At 40.3% G+C, this 22581-nt stretch overlaps 1 protein-coding gene across 2 annotated transcripts; it reads left to right on the forward strand.

Annotated features, from left to right (window-relative positions):
• Positions 1-256: 256 nt before the first annotated feature.
• On the forward strand, positions 257-20996 carry SERBP1 (SERPINE1 mRNA binding protein 1). 2 transcript variants are annotated; one of them, XM_054981537.1, is made up of 10 exons: positions 257-779; positions 6342-6495; positions 6928-7074; positions 7194-7289; positions 7902-7976; positions 9714-9891; positions 13463-13510; positions 15229-15402; positions 16338-16376; positions 18185-20996. In XM_054981537.1, exons 1-10 carry the CDS (start codon positions 377-379, stop codon positions 18239-18241), a joined length of 1371 nt encoding a protein of 456 aa, XP_054837512.1. In that variant the 5' UTR covers positions 257-376; the 3' UTR covers positions 18242-20996. The 2 variants fall into 2 exon arrangements, with proteins under 2 accessions (XP_054837512.1, XP_054837513.1); XM_054981538.1 differs by having other exon boundaries at positions 7218-7289.
• The last annotated feature ends 1585 nt before the right edge of the window (positions 20997-22581 follow it).

Here is a 22581-nt window from a genome sequence, read left to right on the forward strand (position 1 = left end):
GACGCGGGAAATTTCCCCCTACCGCCTTCAAGGTGCACGAGCAATTTCCCCGTATGCTCAGGAGGAAGGAGCTTCATTGGGAAACCGTTTCCCGGTTTCGCTACTCATTGGTCCCGCAGTGACTGCTGGGAATTGTGGTCCCACCGTCCGAGGCGAGCCAGCTGCCGGTGTATGCAGCGAACTCGGCCTGGAGCTCCCGACATCCACTGCGGGCGCCAGAGGCCTAGATAGCTGTTTCCCGGATGTCACTTTCGCCGGAAGAGAAGCGAGTTTCTTTGGGGGCCGGCCATCTTGTGTGGGCAGCAGGCGAGCGCGCAGGGGGTGGGCCTGGGGCCTGGGCAGCATCGGAGGAGGATCCCGCCGAGAGGGGCCCATCATGCCCGGACACCTGCAGGAAGGCTTCGGTTGCGTCGTCACCAACCGCTTTGACCAGCTCTTGGACGACGAATCCGATCCCTTCGAGGTGATCCAAGCTGCCGAGAGCCGCAAGAAAGAGAGCGCCGGAGGAGGGGGAGGCGGCGGCGGCGGGGGCCACCAGGGCGGTCGTGGAGGCGGCTCTGGGCAGGCGGCTCAAGCGAACTCCTCCTCAGGCGGCGGCTCGGGCCAGGCCGGCTCCGCGGGCGGGAGCGGCAGCGCGGCGAAGCAGCTGCGCAGGGAGTCGCAGAAGGAACGCAAGACCCCGCTGTCGCCCTTCGCTCCCTCCTCTGGGCCTGGCGGCGCCGGAGACCGGCGGGAAGATGGAGGCGGGCAGCCTGGCTCCGCGCCCCTCCGGAAGGAAGGTAAGAGGGCCGGCAGCGGCGGGAGGGGAAGCGAGCAGGCCCCCCTCACGAGGGCCGCGGCTCTGTGGTGCGGGCGAGAAAGGGCGGCCAGAGTCGCGCCCCCCCCCCCAAGTCGTTTTAGCCGAGCGCGGCTCAGCGCCTCTCCTCCTACGCTCGGCTTCGGCTGCCGGAGCGGGACTTTCCGCAGACCCCTAGTCGCGGCCCCGATGCCTCGCGTATAATGGAGTTGAGGGCTGCTCATGTGTGTAGGCTGCTCCGGCCCGCCTGTTCAGTCGAGCCCCCTCGTGTTGAGTAACGATCGTGTGAATGCGCGCTTCGTCTCGTGGAAAAGCAATGTGGCCCGTTGCAGTGGAACGAGCAAGGTAGGGAGCGGCCACTTTCCTGCAGGGCGAAGGGAACGGGCGGTGAATGGGGGGGGGGGGGCGGTGTCGCTTGGTGTGGAAACGTCAGTTCTGGGGCACCCCATAGAGGCCTGGAAGCGGGCCTGGAGTTCCTGTGAGTAAAAGAACTTGCCGCTTCTGGAGCTACTCTGGGGGCTACATGAGTTAAAAGGGGCCGCCTTTCCCGAAAAGGCGCGTGGTAGCGCTGATGAAGTTTAGCCAATTTATACCTGGGCCACGTGCGTTGTCCGCATGCTGCTTAGCTCGTCGTTTGGGTTCAGCTATCTGCTGCCGCCTAGTAGTGCTGGATGAAGAGAGAAAATGGAACCCTTTAGGTTGTTTTGTTGAGCTTGTACCAAACAAACAATTTAAATGCTTGTTGAACGAAGAAAACTGCTAGTTATTTTTACAGTACAATTATAGGCGAGTGCAACCCATTCTCTCCATGCTTATTCTGAGGTAAAATTTTAAGAATTCTGTACACTTTCAGTAGCGTTTTAGTTCATTTCTGTGTTTGTTGTTTAATAGGCTGGTAAAGGAATTGACTAGTATCTTAAAAACGTTAATACTGCAGTAGTAGAAAGTAGCAATTTTCTTATCTTAAATTAGTTAAAATAGTTACAAAGCGAAAATTTCTGGCTGGTAAAGGAAATTTGCAGTGTTAAACCTTTCAAGTTATTTCAAAAAAGTTTGTGTACTGCACTTAAATACAATAAGAATTTTCTTAACACCTCAGTTCTGGGGTGTGTTTTCTGGATTACTTAATCCAAATTGATAGCTAATTAACCTCAAACAGGTGGCATAGAGTGTACATTTCCAAAATGTATTAGAAGTTAAGCAAAGTCATGGGAATATTTTCCTGTATTATTAAACTCTGTAGTAAGGAGCTACTGTATTCTGAGAAGCAGATGCTTTGGTATGTACTTGTTGGGTAGCTTAAAGATACTACAAATGTGCATATACTTTAAGTCCTGTTTGACCAAGGAATATTTAGTGTATTTTGGTGATTGTTTGCAAGATACAATGCTTATACATACTTACATACTTAAGTCAGTGTGGATTAATTAAAAAATAGAATATCTGTGATTTAAGCCATATGCTGTCATTTAGGCCTTTGTTTTGTTTTGTGATAGATTAATGTACGAATTGGCAAATTTTATGTGGCTTTAGGAACCACCACAAAAATTAAGCAGCCAGATGTATTTTTCTGCATTCAGGGACTTATATTTTAATGGCCACACTTTCTCATTATTGCTGTCACAAAACCTAATAATCAACTCTTCAGTTTCTTCTTATTTTTTAAAGTTGTAGTCTATAAATAAATATGAGGTAATCCTCCTGACCACAAAAAATTGCTAATCTCTCTCTCACTTAAATAAATGATGTACTACCAAGGATGACCAAGAGGTACTTAAAAATAATGATTGTAGAAAATACTAGGCTCCACAGTGAAATTTCTAGGAGCCATGGCCCCTTGGGTTTGTTGAGGCCTGGATTAATGGAAGTCTTTTTCTTGTCTTTCCTTGAGGGAATTCAGCATACCTGAAATTTTCAGGTAGGCTTGTAGTCTCCTTTGGTCAGTCACACTTCCTGTCTGAGAGAGCGTGTGAGCAATGTTACGTACCTTCAGACCATTCTCTTAAGTGGTGAACTCACTGTTCAATTAAGGTTTCTACTAAAATACTTCTCAGATGTGCCCAGTTTTTCCATTTAATGCTGATGTGGATACTCCTAAAATTCTACTTGCATGTTACCACTTTGGTCTTTGTATATGAATGTCTAACTTTCTATTATATTAATCTCTTTTGAGTTTATTGGTTTCTTCTGATTAGAAACTTTCTATAAGGGATTCTGATATACTAGTAGTATTTAAACTTTTTACAATTATCAGTTTTAAAAACAAAAACATTTCAGGAAACTAGGATTCAGGGTGATGTGTAATATTCTGTTTTGGCTTTCCAGTATTTGTGAAGGTGTAAGCATGAGAATTCCTTTCCCTGTTATTGGACAGAAGAGGAACTTGTCTTTTGTGTCCAGCTCTTGAACAGGATTTGTTTTATATAGCTAAGCACAAGATCTCACCCATTTCAAACATTTTGGCATGTGCAGAGAGGACAGTAGCAACACCCACTTATGGCTGACTAGGAAATGATAAAAAATGTCTCCAACTCCTAGTCATGTACTCCTTAGAGAAGGCATTTAATCAAATGACTTTTAATAAGCAGTAAGGAAAAGGAATACTCTTTCAGAATTGTGCTACACTAGAGTTGTGTAAAAACGATAATCTTCCAGAGACTGGAGGAATTCTGTAGCATTACTATTGCCTACGGTAAGCTTCCCCCCCTTCCACTAATAGGTAGCAGTGTGTATAGTTGTTGAATGCACCTTGTAGGGTGGCACAATGAACAGTACTTGTACTGCAAACCATATCACTTCTCCACCCCTGCTTAAGGCTGTTTTTAAAGTCCCCCCATATAAAAGACAAACTGATCAGTCCAGAATCTGCTTGCTGTCTGATAATAGTCAATTTCATTTTTAGTTGTTTTACATGACACTAGAGCAAATTGTCTCAGTTTATTTGTATAGTATTCACGTTACTGCTGTTGGATAAGGGGTAATGCTGCAGTAGCTATAAGGGGGATGGTTCTCTACTAATATATTCCTCTGTACACACACAGCCATGGCTGTCTACATTGTTCATAATGAGTTATTCACCATTGTTGTGTTCAATGGTAAAGTTTGTCCAGATTTTGGTGCACTTTATGTAGTGTTTCTTATACTTGAGAAGGTTAGATAGTTGGCAAGGGCTGCAAATAATTTTGTATGCATAATAACTTCACAGAGTTACCATTGTAATATTGTGCAGGAACACTTTTTTGTCTGACTTTATAGTAGTTTAAAACAGTAATGCATGTATGATCTATGGTATGTTACTTAAAATAGCAAGAATTTTCTATTCCTTTCATTAGTTATTGTTTTGTACTCTGAACTGCACCTATGTAATGTTTAGAAAGTTTCGTGCAGTACACTAGATGTTGAATCACATAAATGCTTCTTTAAAATCTCTTGACCTGCTAAAAGTGCAGCTACTTGCATTATTTATAGCATTTGCAATTCCAGGGATCCACATACTTTGGTTGTCCATGGTCGCTGGCCATACCCTGGTCATCTTTCGAGTGATAGCCACCAACCTTGCCCATCCTGTGGGGTGGAGCCCCAGTCTCTAATGTCACATTGTGATTGGGGGTACTCTGAAGCAGTGAGAAACTTCATTGCTTCAGAGCGCCTCCAAAGTCTATGACGGGCTGAAAGAATACTTAGAGATGACAGAAGCAGGTAAGATTGTCTGTCCTTGAGGTGAGGAGCCAGGATTAGCTTTGTAAAGCAGCACAAAAGAATGTGGTTGCTGGACCATATTCCAACATGTCTGTTTGCTTTAGGAGATTGTCAGTTAAGAAAGGAGTATGCACGAGCCCAGTCATTTGGAATGTGTTCCTATGTTCCTGCAGAACATGGGGCATTTGCAGCCATTCAGAAGTTGGGAAGAGAGTGTGGTTGGCCCCACCGCGCTTGCTAAGGAGCAGAGAAAAGGAGAATGCCAAAGAGTATTTACCTGTTGCTCCTTGGCATGCTGGAAGGAACATGAGAAGAGAAGATGACACTCCTTTCTGTCTAAGCTGAGGATGGCTTTCTTTATTAAAAGATGTCACCACAAGGCTTCTTATGTCTGGTAGAATATTCAGGAGTTTGTGGAATAAACCAGTTTATCTTATCTACCTATTATTTGTTAACCTTTTAAAAAAATTGTCTCCAATACTTGGTCATAGATGCAGAGGAGTTAGCCGTGTTAGTCTGTGGTAGCAAAATCAAAGAGAGTCCAGTAGCACCTTTAAGACTAACCAATTTTATTGTAGCATAAGCTTTCGAGAATCAAGTTCTCTTCATCAGATGCATGGTACAGAAACTGGACAAACTGGGGGAGAGGGAGGATGTTTTGGTTGCATCCTCCCTCTCCCCCCCCAATTGCATCTTCTCTCTCCTCCCCTCCTCCCCCCTCCTCTTCTATATTTGTCCAGTTTCTGTACCATGCATCTGACGAAGAGAACTTGATTCTCGAAAGCTTTAACAATAAAATTGGTTAGTCTTAAAGGTGCTACTGGACTCTTTTTGATTCCAATACTTGGGACTTTTTCAGGCATTACTTTTAATGGGCAGAAGTGCAAAGTCATGCAGAAAGATTACTGAGCAAAGAAGCATACATGTAAATATGTGTTCATTTGGAAGCTGTTCTGAAGAATGAGCTTTTTTTTTTTTGTAAAGTGGAAGGATAATGGAAAGAAAGGAAGAAATTTGCTTTTGAGGGGAGTCCTTTGAGCCAAGACATAGTCTAATTGCTTGATTGCTCTGTTCCAGTGGTAGAGCAAACTTGTACCATCTTAGGCTGCTGAGTGCAGACAGTATGGCCAAGTATCTGTACAAGCTCACTAGCACCACTGCAGTGTGGTCTGACAAATACTTTGGAATACTGGCTGGGGTTGATGTCTCTCTGTTATGGAAATTTTACTCAGCATTGTATAGGTGAGGGAAGAGACCTGTGTTGCGTTCCATAGTTTCTAAAGCAATGAGAGCACTTCCTTGTGACCATTAATATGAGCTTTATCCACCATCAGAAGCTTGGTAACTTTGTATGTAAAACACGCGCTGGGGTATATTTCCTTTTTTCCTCATAGTAGCTACTTTTGTTATTTTTGAAGGACAATCTGTGTGTTCATGTGAAAAACATACCTACCTTTCCACTCTAAAATGAATGCTTTGTAGGGTTGAAGCATGTATTTGGGGGTGCTGACAGGAGAACTGTCCTGTAGCCATCTGCAACAAACGCAGCAAAACATATCTTTTAAAAAACTGTATACGCTTCTGTTTCAGCAGTGCATGCTTTGAAGGCTTTGGTGATTTCAGAAAACAGCTTGAAATGGTATTTAGAAACTTGCAAAAGTGACCAGAGATTGTAATGGACAGACTGTACCTTATGGATGAGGGCAGTTTTATGATCCTATTGCCAAGTCTCTGAAAAGCTATCATCCATGAACTGTCCATAAGGTACTGTGTGTGTGAAAGAATAGCAGTTGTTTTGTGGAAGTGGATAAAAAAATTTACTGATGCAGATTGCCTTCTATTTTAGGGATAAGGCGAATTGGCAGACGGCCTGATCAGCAGCAGCTTCAGGGAGAAGGCAAACCTATTGAGAGGAGGCAAGAGAGACGGCCTCCTCGTGAGCGGCGATTTGACAAACCTGCTGAAGAGAAGGGTGAAGGAGGAGAATTTTCTGTTGATAAGTAAGAATAATATATTCTAAGTTCTGTTTGTTAATGGAATGGTGGTTTTAGCTAACTATAGCTTGATTCTGTTAATGGATTTAACACAGGCATATTTAGATGTCTTACTGTTTCTTAATGTATTTTACCAATTTTTTGAACCAATGTTTTTTGAACCAGTTTTTTGAACCATGTTTTGAACCAATCCACCAACTTGGTATTTCAGGAGTTAAATATTCTCATGAGCATAATGCTGCTAGTCTTTAGTCACCAAAATTTCCAGGTTTAATGTTGGAGGGAAGTAGTTGTTAAAAAAATTAAGGCCACTGTGAGATAACAGAGTACTCTTATGATGGGAGTAAGTTATGTAATCAAACTGCTAAAGGATTTCGAGCCATTTTTATAATTTCCCCCCTCAAAATACACTTGCATTTTCACTTTGGTTTACAATAGACCTATTATCGATCGCCCAATGCGTGGCCGTGGTGGTCCAGGTGGAAGAGGTGGTCGTGGTGGCAGAGGACGTGGCATGGGCAGAGGAGATGGCTTTGACTCTAGAGGCAAACGTGAATTTGATAGACATAGTGGAAGCGACAGATCGTAAGTCTTAGACTTGACACTTCTGTCTTTTGAAAATGCATTGCTTCTCTAAATTTTTTTGAAAATTTACCTTTGAATTTCTGTATTCCAACACTATTATGTTAACTCAGTTTTGTTAGTTCTCTTTCACATTCACATTTCAGTGGCCTAAAGCATGAGGACAAGCGCGGTGGAAGTGGATCACACAACTGGGGAACTGTCAAAGATGAGCTAACGTGAGTAATTTTGCTGTTTGAATTGTCATTTTCAGAAACTAGCAAACTATATTGTTTTCTTGATGTGGGCTAACCAGAGTGACAAAGACAGTCATGGTCCAAAAATCTTGCTTAAAGCCAGATTAAAATGGATCCAGATATAAAGTATAACAACTATGTGCCAGGCCAAATTTTAGTGGGGGAAGGGGGAATCAGTTTCCGTGTGCTGCATGCATTTTTGATCTTTCCCTTAAGTATCAGAAGATGATTTATACAAAATGTATGCACATGCCTCTGTTTTGTTTTATATTTGGTACTAGTTAGAGTGACCTATCTTGTCAGTGTTGCAGAAATTGAAAATAATTTGTAAGTAGTACAATAAATAGCATATTTATGGCATAATTCTGGTGGCTGAAATCTGCAGAAAATTTATGTATAAAACCAGCTAAACTTTGCCTTACCAATTTTTATTACTAATGTATTTATGGGGATAATTTCCTGAGTGGCTACTTTTGGTGAGGCAGGGAATTTTATGATGACTCTACATAAGCTATCATGTAAAATTTGAGCTGCAGTGAATTTTAATAAGCAAATTCTGTTTTGAGCAGTAAATATAAAAAATCTTAATTGCAGTGAGTTGGATCAATCAAATGTCACGGAGGAAACACCAGAGGGAGAAGAGCATCCACCTGCAGATTCAGAAAATAAGTAAATATTTACTTAATGATTCAGAGTATTTTTTTTAAAACATGAGAGGACGTTAATGTTTACAGAATTTAACTGTAGTTGCTTTTCAGCATCAGATATATTCAGTTTTAAAGGTGACAATCAGATTTAACAGTCTCTTGGGTAGCTATGGGACTAAGAATCAAACTGAAGTTTCAAAGCTGAGCTTGTGGTTTTAGTAAGATGAGGCAGGCTTTTAATTTCAAGTGCTTTTGTTAAATAGTTACTTCTCCCCACTGTCTCCTTTTTTATATGTTCTAGTTTCCATAGTTTATTGGTGAGTAATGCTTGGAAAAACTGAAGTCTTTTCATAGATTGGTATGGTTCATTTCGAAAATGCTGTTTCAAGGAACTTAAACAAAAAGATGTGTGTACTAATAACACTGATTGTACTGAGATTTTAATTGGAATTAAAATTCCTCAAAGCTTCAAATTTGTGAAATTTGAGGTTTGTTTAGAAACTCCAATGTTAAAGCTGCTGAACACTGGATCACCAATTATAGAATTTAAGTTATACAGATTTCTTAGATGTATGCACAATCTTGGTTTTTTTCGTATGCCCAATGTATAGTGACTGGTTTTTGTCATTGTAAGCTGGCCAAAGGCTTCATTACTTTGTAGCTCCTTTGTGCTCACAGCTGCTGTGGATTATAACCAGCAAAAAGGTAGCTTATCTTCCTAGCTTTCTCCTTCCACTGACAGTGGCCATATGAATGATCAAGATTGTGGGTACTTCAGAAAAACCATATTGCTAAATTCTAATTGGCAATACAGTTTAGGTGTGCAATATATTTGTTTACTTTTTAAAAACAATGAGACTTAGATACAGGGTAAACGAACAACAAGAAAGTGTAGATAGACAACAAAAGACAACCAGTGAACAATGTAGTTAGGACTAGGATTACAGAATTATGGAACAGCAAGATTCAAGTACAGTAGCACCTTAAAGATGAATAACATTCTCTCTGTATAAACTTTCAAGAGTCAAAGCTGCCTTCATCAGCTTAGTGAGATATTTAATGAAGGGAGCTTTGACTCTCAAAAGCTTGTATCTGTAAAATCATGTTGATCTTTAAGGTGCTAATGGATTTGAATATTGTTGTTCTATTGCAGACCAACACAGCTACCCATCTAATTAGGGAACAATGTGAGCAGTAAACCATCTAAATCAAGGTATACTGTAAATGATACGTGAATTACAAGTTATAAGACAATGGAGCAAAACCTTTTTTGTGGATTAAATTTTATTCCGGTATAATTCCGGTGTCCTCTTGGGTTTTTCCATTCTATTATAGTTCTAATCTCAATTTAAGACACTCTTGAACATTACTGTTTTGCACATTTTGTGGAATGATCGAAGTATGAGAGCCTTCCTGTCATCCTCAGACCCATGGTTCCATGAAGTGGGAACCACTGACGATGACGAATATGAATGGGCAACTGCCAGACTTATCCACTTAAATTTGAAAAAAGAATGTACTAGAAAACTTCCATCTTTTACTGGATTTACAATATGAATTAGATTGCCTAAATTAGGGACTTGTCTGTTTAAATACAGCTTTTGACGTAAGAAGAAATTCTGGTACACTGCACTGTATTCAGGTGGCCCTCAGGTTCAACTCACAGCAAGGAATGGTCTTGTATTTAGACCACGGTCCTGAATATATTACTTACTGCAGAAAAAAGTGAAACAAGCTATTACCACTCTTAAACTTATAGAGAAAATGAAGTAGATGAAGTCAAGGAGGAAGGTCCAAAAGAAATGACCCTGGATGAATGGAAAGCTATTCAAAATAAGGATCGCGCAAAAGTTGAATTCAACATCCGCAAACCAAATGAAGGTGCTGATGGACAATGGAAAAAAGGTTTTGTTCTCCATAAGTCAAAGAGTGAGGAGGTAAGACAGAATTCTCTGGTATTCTGAATTGTTTAACTTGTTTTGGTTTTTCCTTGGAGTAAGTAATTTTAAGGTATGTTATTTGTACATGGGTTCCAAATGCAGCACGTGAGTGTTGAGTTTAGTTCAAAACATGTCTTCAGAGTCATTTGTAAACATGTTTTTAGCCCTTTATGTAGTAGAAAAAAACATGGCTGAAGAAACAAACTAGATTGAAGAGTGAAACTCAGAAAATTTTCCAATTTTTATGGCTTCAAAGAGTTATATATATGTGAGAAATTCAAGAGGGCATTTTGTTTCCCTCCCTCTGTCCCTTGTCTTCCCTTACTTTGCTTCCCCTCCCCAGTCTCATCTCTTCTTGTCCTCCCTTCCCATTTCTCCCCTCCACGGCTCAGTTTAATTTCTAAAAGGAATAAATGACAGCTGAAACCCCATGAGATCTTGCAGGATCCTTGGACTTTAAAACAAGTTTGTTGTTATATCCCAGACTCTTGTAGCTTTCAGATTTTAAAAAGAAACTCTACCGTGGCCCTGGCCCCACTGTGGATCTGCATAGTGGGGCAATCAGTGGGAATCAAGTATATGTTATCTTACAAAGGTGGTAATCTGCAGTTGAGCTCTACTCTAGTAAAATTATGGCTGTTGACTTTGTACGGACATGAATTATATGCATCATTTTTTGACACACTAAATCAGTTCAGGTCTGCAGGAGGGAAGCTGTCTGGAAACTAATAACTTCATGGTAGTAGGTGGAAGAACGGGGGGAAAGGCTGGAGAATAGGTAGGAGCTGTTTAGTACATAGAAAAGTGAGAGGAGGAGAGAACGAAGTGTGTGTGAGCATAGGCTCGGCATTGTCCCTGCTCCTTCCGCAGCCCAATCTCTTGCCCTGCCTCCTGCAATACCTCACTGCCCTCTACCTGCTGTGGGAGATGTACAGCACAGAACCACTTGCCACCCCCCTTTTGTCTGGGAACAAACAACAACTCCAGGGAACAAATTCACAATAGTTGTGTAATCTGTATATCATATGAAAGTGCAGAAGTGCAATAGTGCAATTATACAGTTAATAAATACACAATACAAAAATACAAAAATACAGTCATATTCAGTAAACCTATCATTTGAAAAATCTTTGTCGTCCGTACAGTTCGTTTCATTCAGTTAAAGTGCCAAGTGTCTTATTTTGGTAGAAAGCCGGAGGTGGAGATGCATAGGGAGGTGTTATCTCATTCACAGTCCAATAATTTAAATTATTCAAAAAATGCCGACGGGAATGTGCAGGCAAGTATCATTAACCCGTTTCGTGAGTGAAACTCACTTCATCCTGGGCATGAAAGAATTCAGGACTGGACACAATCACTTTTTCTGAACTTTGCTTTCAAGCTCTTCATGTTTATTCCATTCAGACTTCCAAAATGTATACGTCTTCAACACCCCATGGAGGCTCCGCTGCCTCGTTGCTGCCGCGGCGCTGGTTGGAAGCGGGGAGCCGCGAGGAGGTGGCGAGCGGGACTGGCGCTGCCCACCGCAGGACGCCCAAGTTGCCGCCGGGCTCTCGCTCCTCCGGAGCGAGAGCCCGGCGGCAACTTGGGCGTCCTGCGGTGGGCAGCGCCAGTCCCGCTCGCCACCTCCTCGCGGCTCCCCGCTTCCAACCAGCGCCGCGGCAGCAACGAGGCAGCGGAGCCTCCATGGGGTGTTGAAGACGTATACATTTTGGAAGTCTGAATGGAATAAACATGAAGAGCTTGAAAGCAAAGTTCAGAAAAAGTGATTGTGTCCAGTCCTGAATTCTTTCATGCCCAGGATGAAGTGAGTTTCACTCACGAAACGGGTTAATGATACTTGCCTGCACATTCCCGTCGGCATTTTTTGAATAATTTAAATTATTGGACTGTGAATGAGATAACACCTCCCTATGCATCTCCACCTCCGGCTTTCTACCAAAATAAGACACTTGGCACTTTAACTGAATGAAACGAACTGTACGGACGACAAAGATTTTTCAAATGATAGGTTTACTGAATATGACTGTATTTTTGTATTGTGTATTTATTAACTGTATAATTGCACTATTGCACTTCTGCACTTTCATATGATATACAGATTACACAACTATTGTGAATTTGTTCCCTGGAGTTGTTGTTTGTTCCCTGTTATTGGCGTTCCAGGGTGCCCGTATTTTTTCCTCCCTACCCCCCTTTTGTCTGACATGTGCCATCTTTCTGCATCTCCTCAACCTGTCCCCCCTTCTCAGTCTCTTGGGTCAGCCTTGGATGGATCACCATACAAATTAAATTTGGACTTGTGGATCACTGTATCAGAAAGGTTGGGAACCACTAGCTTAGATGACTAACTGCATAGGATTGCATTGTCAAAGAGACAATAAAAATAACTCTGTACCTGTAGCAACCTGGCATGCTGGGGAGAAGGGCTTTGTAATTGAATTCATCCGGAGATACTAGTATGCACTGCTTCTGCAGTTTGCTGTCAAATTCCATGGTGAATTATGCTGATGATGCAAGCTAGGTGCTTCTTAGAAGTAGGCGTTGGCTAGATTTTGTGCTGTGTCAGTGGAAGGTGCCGAATGATTGTCTCATCCCCACTTTCCCCCAGCCTGTGGTTCTTGAAAAGGTGATGCTGCAGAGTCTGGGATCTACATGGGTGGAAAAATGCTAGGGAACATGTGTGGCTGCATTGTGGAGAAGAACGTAGGCCACATCTCTCTCAGAAGCTGTGCTTGGTGGAGCAGGCAGGAAGCAGCATTGACTTCTTGAGTGGCACAGGTGGCATTTGTAGTGGGGGTGGGAGAAATCCACCAGTGTCCCCTTAGGGTAATGCATGCAATCCAGTCTGTTGGATTTAATTCAGTAGTTACTGGCATTCTTTCAGTAAATCATTTTCTCCCAGAGAAACAGATTTGTTCAGGCAGATGAATGTGACAAGTGTAAGCATATGAAGGATACTGACAGCTTTATTTGGAGGGAATGTCATGCAGCTGCTTGTTGAGTATTTTTATGTACTTCATGAGTTTTTGTTGCTTGCCCCTGAATTTGATTGCGAGAAGTGTGTTTGGGGATCTGTTTTTTATTAAAAGTATTATGGATTACAGCCTGCTGCCCCATTACATTCAAGGTAATGTGTTCTGTCTGTGCCAAACAGACCTCCTTTTGTTACCCACGATGGTAATGCACCTCCTTAATATTTCAATCCGACTTGTAGATACTTTATTTTCCGTGATCCTTTATTTCATGTTTAAATTAAGATTTATTTTAGAGTTTTGAATCTAGCACTAAAGCTAAGATTATACTTTGACTGGAGCTGTTCTTCATGCAGCTAATTCTATTTAGACCTCATCAGGATTGATATTTTTAAAAGGATGAAAATTGTAAATCTTTCTAGTTGCACATCCTTTCTTGCTTCCTTGCAACCTTGATCTCCCTTGCTCTGTCCATTTGTTTAGTGGCATGTATCCTACAAATCCACCTAACTTTTGCTTGTTTGTGTATGTAAAGTCTCATTTCTTCCTTTTGTTTTTAATCCCTTGCTTGTCGGACATACAACTCTCATCAGACAAAGGGGATGACAGAGATGCAGGGGAGTCAGCTGGAATCCAATGAGGTACTGACCCTTTATATATATACACTTTGTCATTGAGGAGCAATATGAATTTTAAACAAGCTCAATTTGAGAGGTTCCTTCTAAAAGACCCATTGAAAATTAGCACCAAAAATAGGGGTATATGACTGCTTAACAAATTCTTTATCTCTAGTACAGTTATTGCCACTTACATTTGCCCATTTTGACCCATCAAGATCATCTTTATAATATACCAAGTATAGGATTTTTTCCATAAAGGATCTTTTTCACATTGATTTCCACAATACTGTTCTACCATGCCTGTTCACATATAATGGCTGCTTACTTACAGCTAGATGGTGTATGCTGTTAGCACTGTATTTTTACCATATAGAAGCTTCGTATTTGTTTCATGCTGTGCGTGTGTGGCTGTATGGTCAGTTTCCTGTTCTCTTGCTCCTTTGTCGTTTAAAGAAACTCCAATGTAAAATGGTTGTCTGTGCAGTGCTGTGAAGTAACATGGTTTTGTGATGATTTTACTGATGTATTAGCATGTGTGCCCAGTACGAAGCATTTCTGCACAACAACTTAAGCTCTGGTGTTTGAGGTTTGAAATATGTTTCTCTAAGTTTGCAGAATAACTTACTTGGAGGTCTGTTATTTTGATGTACCATTTGTTATGACCTTGGTGCAAAACATCTTTAATCTGGTGTGATAAATGTACTCGTGTTAAAGGAACAGATTCTGACACTTTAAATACAGTATTTTTTGAATGAAACACCTAGCATTTTGCAATTGATACAGGTACTAACTAATCATTTACAAAAATATTGATAAGGTTCATGTAGTCATATATTTGAGAGCTGTTTTTTGAATTTGCATTTTGACTGACCTTACGGTTCTTTGCCTGTCTGCTTTGTGTCTAAGTTCATGTCTGATTTGTATAGAAAACATCTGCTAGTCACAAGCCTAATTAGGAAGAGTGAGGAAAGTGTTGGTCTATCTGTGGTAGAAGTCTGAAAAGGACAAGGCAGTCCAGGTTGCAGCACATTTCAGATGGGAGGCAGATGTTACCTGTCAGCTGACTTTTTGAGATGCAGCAACTCTTTCTAATGACTTGAAATCTTCCCAGCCATAGGATTCTTCTGAGTAGGACTTCTTTTGTTACAAGTCCAAGAACATGTCTGGTTCTGTATAACTGTATGGATTCCTGTGTACACTTTCTCCCATTTCTCTCCTCCCTATTTTCAAAACTGGGTGGTGATGGTGAGACAGGCTTGAATATACTAGAGGGAGAATGTGGCAGCCACTGTTGGGCACCCTTTGCTCCAACCATCTGCAAATTTTACATAATCATCTGCTGCTTATGTATAACTTTGGAGGATTAAATAGTCAAATAGATACATAAATAAACGAAATGTTGACTCTATTAACCATATGTAGGTATATTGTCAATTAAATTTGTTGTCCAGTGGACATGGTAGTTAGTATTTGCCCACATGTCCTGATATGAAAGTAATCCAAGCTTCTTAGAGGTAATGCATGTGGTATTGCGTTCTCACCATGGATGTTTTGCTTGCTGTATTAATTGGAGCTGGGAGCTGGAAGAACGCAGCAGCAGTGCCATTTGTAGACAGCCATTACATTCAGGTGGTGGTGGGGTGCCACTGTAAAGTTGTTTTGTTGCATTTTGCAGTAGGGTTGATACTGATGGAAAATATGTTTGGTACCAAATATGGTATTATTGACTTTCATTTCAGTCTCATGCTGAAGACTCTGTAATGGATCATCACTTCCGCAAGCCAGCTAATGATATCACATCCCAGCTGGAGATCAATTTTGGAGATCTTGGTCGTCCTGGACGTGGTGGTAGAGGTGGAAGAGGAGGGCGTGGGCGTGGGGGAAGGGCCAACCGTGGAAGCAGAACTGACAAGGTGGGTATACTGATTTTTCCATTCTGTTTACTGATGATAGTAAAAAGAATAGAACTGTTTTCTGGAATTTGGAAGCACAATTGCCAATATTAATGATCTTCAAGTCTCGTTGATGAAATTTGTTAATTAGCAATTATAGTTTCAGAACAGTAGGTGGGCTCCAAACCTCCTATTACATAGAAGAAAATTACTGATTCTCCTCCTCTCTTCCATCCCCTGAGAAGGTTTAGGGGGCTGCTGCTACCAGGAGGCAGTAAATACTACTTGAATAGGGTGACTGACGTTGCTGTAAAATCGAAAAGAGTCCAGTAGCACCTTTAAGATTAACCAACTTTACTGTAGCATAAGCTTTCGAAAATCACAATTCTCTTCGTCAGATGAGTCTGACGAAGAGAACTGTGGTTCTCAAAAGCTTATGCTACAGTAAAGTTGGTTAGTCTTAAAGGTGCTGCTGGAATCTTTTTGATTTTGCTACTACAGACTAACACGGCTAACTCCTCTGGATCTATGACATAGCTGTGTATGCTGCTTGCGCTTATTTAGCCTTGCACCATTAAATATAACTGAATTATGTCTTTACTTTTAATGTCAGTTATTAGTGGGTTATACTTAGTTTGTGAAGTACCTTTACCTCTGTAGATACAGTTTAGGTAAAGTTTTGTAGCTGCCCTACATAACAGCAAATTCACTTAGTAGTGCTGTTGTCTTCATCACAAACAGGGCTGTTTTTCTTTTGAATCTGTTAAAGGGAAGAGAGTGTAACTTAATCACTTCAGTTCCTGTATTTCTTTCTTGTTCCTTTCTTTGGAAGGTTCTCATTACCAAATCTATCCTTGAAAGCAGTACTTCAGTGGAAAATGGAGTTACAAACCTTCTTTTCATGTATAACAGAAAATTTTTAGCTCTATTGATAATATTTATGTGTTTCCTTCCAGTTGGTTAAGGAGTTTGATGTGATCCACGCACCCAACCAGGTTTGTGATTTTTTTTTCAACTGATGACATGTTTCATGCATCCAGAGGTGCAGGCTTTACTCTGGGAAGCTCATATGTACTAAATGTTAATTAGTTTTTAAAGTGTCAAAAGATATTTGATTGAATCCCATGAAACCTGAGTAGGAAAGCAAAATCTGCTCAGCACAGTTGTGCTTAACACAAGGGCTGCAAAAACCCAAAGCACTTCAGTATAATTGTTAATGGAAAAACAGTATGTATATGGACTATGGCTCGGCTGTTGCCTAGAATTTCTGCATGTGCAAGGGCCTGGGCAGTTTTCACTGATTCTTCCCAAGCACAGAGGAGTCCCTTCAAGCTATTCCTGTGGTTCTACGAGGAACCATTTTAGGTTGCTATAAGAGGGAGGAATTGGTGAAAATCCCTTTCTCCTGGTATCTGTGGAAATTGTACATAGTTGGCATGTATCAGAAAAAAAAACCTTTTGCTGTTTCTAGGTAAAGGTAAAGGTAGTCCCCTATGCAAGCACCAAGTCATTACTGACCCATGGGAGGACATCGCATCACGATGTTTTCTTGGCAGACTTTTTATGCAGTGGTTTGCCATTGCCTTCCCCAGTCATCTACACTTTACCTTTAAGAAACGGTACTCATTTTACCGACCTCAGAAGGATGGAAGGCTGAGTCAACCTTGAGCTGGCTACCTGAATGTGGCTTCCGCCAAGATCTAACTCAAGGTTGTGAACAGAGCTTGGGCTGCAGTACTGCAGCTTACCACTCTGCGCCACAGGGCTCTTTTTGCTGTCTCTGCAACATGTGAAAAAGATGGTTGGAAATGGGATGGGATACAATCACTTTCACATAGTGCAGACACTGAATTGGAATCCCGAATCGCACACTCTTAGTTTTGCTACAAAAGTGGATCGTGTTTGAACTGCATGCATGAGTATGAGGAAGAAAGCATGCAAGCCAGATCATATTGTAGGCTTGTTCACATACCAATGATTTGTTGTGCCTGACATAACAAAATTAAGCAGATATTAAAGTAGCATTTTGACGAAGCACTGTACTCAGTGAAGACTGATTGTTTTGCAAACTGACTCTCAGATTAGAATTTAGTCTTTTAAAATGTAGTCTACATGTCAGGTTTGAAGTAAGGCAGGCTTAGGCCATTGCATATTTCACCAAGTTCATTTTGGTAAACGTGCTTTCTAGTATGCTCAGTTTAGCATTTTATTTATAATGTACAGAAATGTACATGTAGAATTAAAATACACCTTATCTATAAACTAGACAGCAAAAGGTATTCCTTATGCCACCTAAAAGTTGTGCATTGAACATTTGTTTTACAGCAGGATCACATGTTTGTATTTTGTCAATTAATCTGGAATAAAATGAATCCATGCTTTTAAACAAACAGAGAATCCCCCTGCTTAACCCATAGTTCTTTTCCTAGGCATGTTTATATGTCATTTGTGTATGTGCCATTTGTTTTTAGTGATTGGAAATAGGTTTTTTTAGAATTTAAAACTGTTGCCATTGGCCAAGGAAGTAAGTCAGTTTGCTAGCAGCTGAAAAGATAGTTCTGGAGGATAATTCTTCTGTTATACAGGATGCTGGCAAGACTTGACGGTGATGAGCAGCTTTTCTAGTATAAGGCAGAAGAATACTCTCTAAACTACCCCTGGCCCATAATAACCTTAGAACTTTTACCCTTCCATTTTTTGTGCATTCATTGGATATCAGTGTCCTGTCAGTATAATGCCAGAGATGAAAAGTGGCCCATCCATTCACTCTGTCCAAATAACACATCTCCTGTTTCTCTTTCAGTCAAGTGCTTCTGCTCCTGATGTTGACGATCCAGAAGCTTTCCCAGCTCTGTCCTAAACTGGATGCCCTAAGCCAACCCTGCCCCTTGATGGGCCCTCCTCTACAAGGCTTGCATGCTTAAGGATCCTAAAAACAACTAAGAAATTTAAAAAAGGGGACTCTCATTCATACCATTCACACCTAAAGACTGAATTTTACCTGTTTTGAAAATGAACTTCTCTTGCTACACAGAAGCAACAATATGGTAGTCAGTTTTGTATTTAGAAATGTAACAGTAGCAGGGATGTTTTCATAATTTTTTTCGGAAATTATGCATTCTTCATGGATACTTTTTTGTATTGCTGCTTGAAAATATGCGTTTCCAAACTTGAAATATAGGTGTGAACAGTGTGTACCAGTTAAAGCTTTCACTTCATTTTTTTTAATTTAGAATTTTAGGTGTTTTCCCCAGATTACAATTTTAACTCTTGCACACTCTTTCTTTTAATACTGCTTAGCAGATTTTTTTCTTCAATCTATGATCAGCTGGGATATGTACAAAAAAATTGGAAAATTGTTAGTACTGTGTGGAATACTAACTTCTGGAATATTTTGAGTTTTTAATACTTAAATCCAAACTTGGAGAAGTCCATTTTCTTCTATCTTTGGTAGCTTGTGTATTCAAAGTCTTTATACAAAAATGATATTGGATACTTGAAAAAATAGTTAAAGCACATTGCTTTATACTCAGATATCTGTGTATAAAGCCAGCACCTCTGTTTGGGTAATTGGTCTAAGCCATTCTAAAAAAGAATTCTGTGTTACACCTCTCATTCATCCTTTCAACCTTATTCTTTTCCTTCCACAAATATAGTTGTCTGTTTGGTAAAAGTTTGTTTAAACTTGCTAATATTGTTGCTACCCAAAATATCTTGTAGATGGGAGCAACTTTTTTTTTTCATGATGTGGGAGGTTGGGAAGAAAGTGGCATCTGTTTCTAATACAGTTGGTTTAAACTACATTTGGTATTGTCTGGCAGTGTAGTATATCGACACAGAGATATACCTGCTTTGGATGCATTTAAACACTTCCACTAGCTACAGACCTGGTCCTAAAGAAGAAACCAAAGGACATGGTGTACTACCTTGGAGGAGAATTATTTGACATGTAAGTTGAAGATTAGTGAGCATCAAAATGGGACAGCAGTTGTCTCCTTGGGACATAACCAAAACTTTACTTTTTTGTGGTTTTTTCCCTCTGTTGCCTCTGGTCTCAGCTAGCTGACAAACGAATGTTTTATTTTCAGAGTGTGATTGTAAGTTCTCCTTATCACTGTAGAATTCTCTTAATCCCTGTGAACAGGAATGTTACCACTTTCAAAACACAAGGAACTTGAGAAAAGCAAATAATAAAAAGGACTACTTAGGATTTTTGACTGCAGCATTTGTTAGGAGATTAGAATAGGAACAACCATTTAAGGTTTCTTACTGTTTGAACCGCTTTTAGCATTTGTGCTTTCTTAGTTACAGAACGAAGGACAATACTCTATTTTTTTTTTTAAAAGCTGTATGGGATGAGCAGAAGAATTAGACAGTGGAAAAGTAAACTCACTTTGTGTTCAACTGGCTTAGATTATCTAAATGATTTGTATGAACATTTTTGTTTACGTAAGCAAAGGTTACTGTATTGGAGTGGACTCTTGATGCATTCAGCTTTCAACACAGCCTGGAAGAAAGACGCAGATTTTCAGTGTATCAAATATATTTTGCCCCATGGGTGGTTTTAAGATGATAAGCATTCTTTCAAAGTATTTTGGACTTTTAAATTGTCTCATTTTAGAGGTAGTCAATTTTCTAGGGTCAACAGGACCATACATTTTCAATAGCCACCTTCTTTCCCTGGCCCCTCCAGTTTCACATCTCTTAATACAGAATATATTAGATGATGCTGATATTATCTGTATCCTTAAACATCTTATCATATATTCACTGTGCAAGTATTCTCATCTCCAAAGACATACTTAATCAGTAGTTCTTTGCTGTTCTGTATGCTCCGAATTTCCCAGGCTAATAATGGCTCTTTCCACCCCTTGTTCAGAAAATCCAGCAGTCTTATGTTATGCCAACTAGATGCTTGACACACATCCTCCAGCTTGGCATACTGTAACATCCAATAAGTTAAGGAAGGCCTTTTAAAAGTGGCCCATTGCTGTTCCTTTAATAGCTGTGTATCTTAAATTGTGTCAAGCTGTGAAACAAAATACTAATGTGTTAACAAAATAAAGGTTTATTTTCATGCTCTTTTAAAAAAATGTCACAAAAAGTTGGCATTATGAATGCCTCTAATGCCAAGCATCTTGCATAGTCTCTAGCCCACAAGTCCCTGGATACAGGGACTGGTGCCTTTATGCATCCATTATCAGCAGTGGGTGTGGCTTTTGCAAAACTGTATCTTCCCACCATCTGTCTAGTATTAGCTATTAATGACTCATTTTCTCTTAATTGTTTATTCTGCCATTACACTGCTGTATTAAGGGATGAGGCCTGTATTTCTTTTAATGGGTCAATACCAAATATGAAATGGTTGACTTACTTTTAATGTTTGAGCATGAAAGTTCGTCTTGTGCCAACCAACTGGCATAAATGTTACCAGATGAATGAAAGAAAAGTGCACAAGTCCTACTAAGGTAACCATCGGGTTCAAACTAATCCTGTTGTGACTGTAGGTCTTTCTGTTGGGAGGGATGCTGCGTCAAATGGTTGATCACGTCTTGCCCAGTGAGATTCACTTGCATATCATACTTGTTGACTTAATAAAAGTAGGACTTACGTTTCTGGCTGTCTTGAGTGCTCAGAGTATAGTTATGTTACATTTAGGTGAATATTGTGGTCATTGGGATGTTAATGTAAATTATTAGGCTGCAAGGGTTTTTTAAGATGATCCCATTTTGCAGGATTTCAGGTATTTATTATATGCGTGAGTTCAGATGGGTGCCACCTTGGAGAATACAGAGATTCCAACAGAGAGGCTGTGTAACAGTATCCTCTGATTCCTTTCTGTATTTTTTTTGTGACTTGTTAACCTTTCCATGTCATCTGCAAGATTTGTTCTCAGCTGATTCAAGGTGACTGGGAAGCATTCTGCAGCCCTCTGCTTTCCCCTGTATACAAGACAAGTAAACTGTAAATGAGCCAAAGCATGGCATCAGTGAGGGAATGTGGGAGGGGAATATCCATTAGTATATCGATTGCTCTTCATCTCAGCAAGCATTGTTCAACTTCCTTGGCTGTAATGAAGGCACATTGCGTTTCTGCCATTGCACCTGACTGCGTGGCGCTTGACTGTGACTAAATTGCTCAGTGAGCCCATTTTGTAACAATAAGGGAGGGGAGAATTTGTGTTTATTGGCAATGCATAAGAGGGGAGAAATTCAACAACAAAAGTTAAATGTTGCATGTGATTAGCTGTTCTACTTATTTCCACCACCACCCGTTTTTGAACCAGTTGTCAGAAAGGAATCAGTTGCATAGTATTCAGCCAGAACGAAAAGAGTGAATGAAAACAGCTATACTTTTAGTAAAGGTGGGTAAGAGTCCTTCTCCCTGTGGTTTTTCATATTTAAGTGATAAGGCTGAGAATGGGCTTATTGCAGCGTAGGTGTGATGTGCAGATACATTATTCCAGCTCTGCATTCAGATGCATGCTTGAAAATGGCAAAGACTAATGTGGTTTGGGTGGTTAACTTTTTAAAAGTCTGACTGTTAATGGATGGTTTTTCCTGAATCTCTCTAACTTTCCTGGTGCCTTTTAAGACACATAGTAGAATCCTTGATCCATTGTAACTGCATTTGTTGCATACACAAGTCACTTCTAATGTACAGTTCATAGGAGTGCAACAAGGTATTACGGGCTCCAAACCCACAATCGCCACTAATTTCTTACATTTGAATGCTGGGATCTAGCCATTCCAGTTGGGACTGATGTAGATCACGCAAGCCTGAAATTTGAAAATGCGTTAAAAGCTGATTAAAACTGCAGTTACCAAATTTGGATATAATGGGCATGAATACAGATCTAAAATATATACCAAAGACACAGCAGCACAACATAGGGTTGTGTTATGCAAGAAAAGCAACATTCTAGAAGTCAATAGTCTTTAGTTTCAGTTAGTATACCTTGGTGTTTCCCTCCTTTTTTTCCATGGAGGAACCCCTAAATTAAGCTTTTAAGTCCCAAGAAACCCCCACCAGTGAGAACAACAGGCCAGTTACTGGCAAATTATTCTCCAGAAAATTTATTGGTAAAGATCTGAGATATATTTAATTGGCATTCATCAAAAAAGAAACATTTTCCTGTCTTTGTTTTTTCAAATATCAAAATCAAGTTTACATAAATACCAAAATAAAATTTGCATCCAA

The sequence above is a fragment of the Eublepharis macularius genome, chromosome 5 (genome assembly GCF_028583425.1).
Source record: "Eublepharis macularius isolate TG4126 chromosome 5, MPM_Emac_v1.0, whole genome shotgun sequence".
Taxonomy (NCBI): Eukaryota; Metazoa; Chordata; class Lepidosauria; order Squamata; family Eublepharidae; genus Eublepharis; species Eublepharis macularius.

Bases quoted from the DNA above. Each gene is read 5' to 3' on its own strand.
- SERBP1 (XM_054981537.1), top strand. From the start codon at position 377: ATGCCCGGACACCTGCAGGAAGGCTTCGGTTGCGTCGTCACCAACCGC. The intron at 780-6,341 runs GTAAGAGGGCCG...CTTCTATTTTAG, and splicing joins CGCGCCCCTCCGGAAGGAAG to GGATAAGGCGAATTGGCAGA. The intron at 7,075-7,193 runs GTAAGTCTTAGA...CAGTTTTGTTAG, and splicing joins CATAGTGGAAGCGACAGATC to TTCTCTTTCACATTCACATT.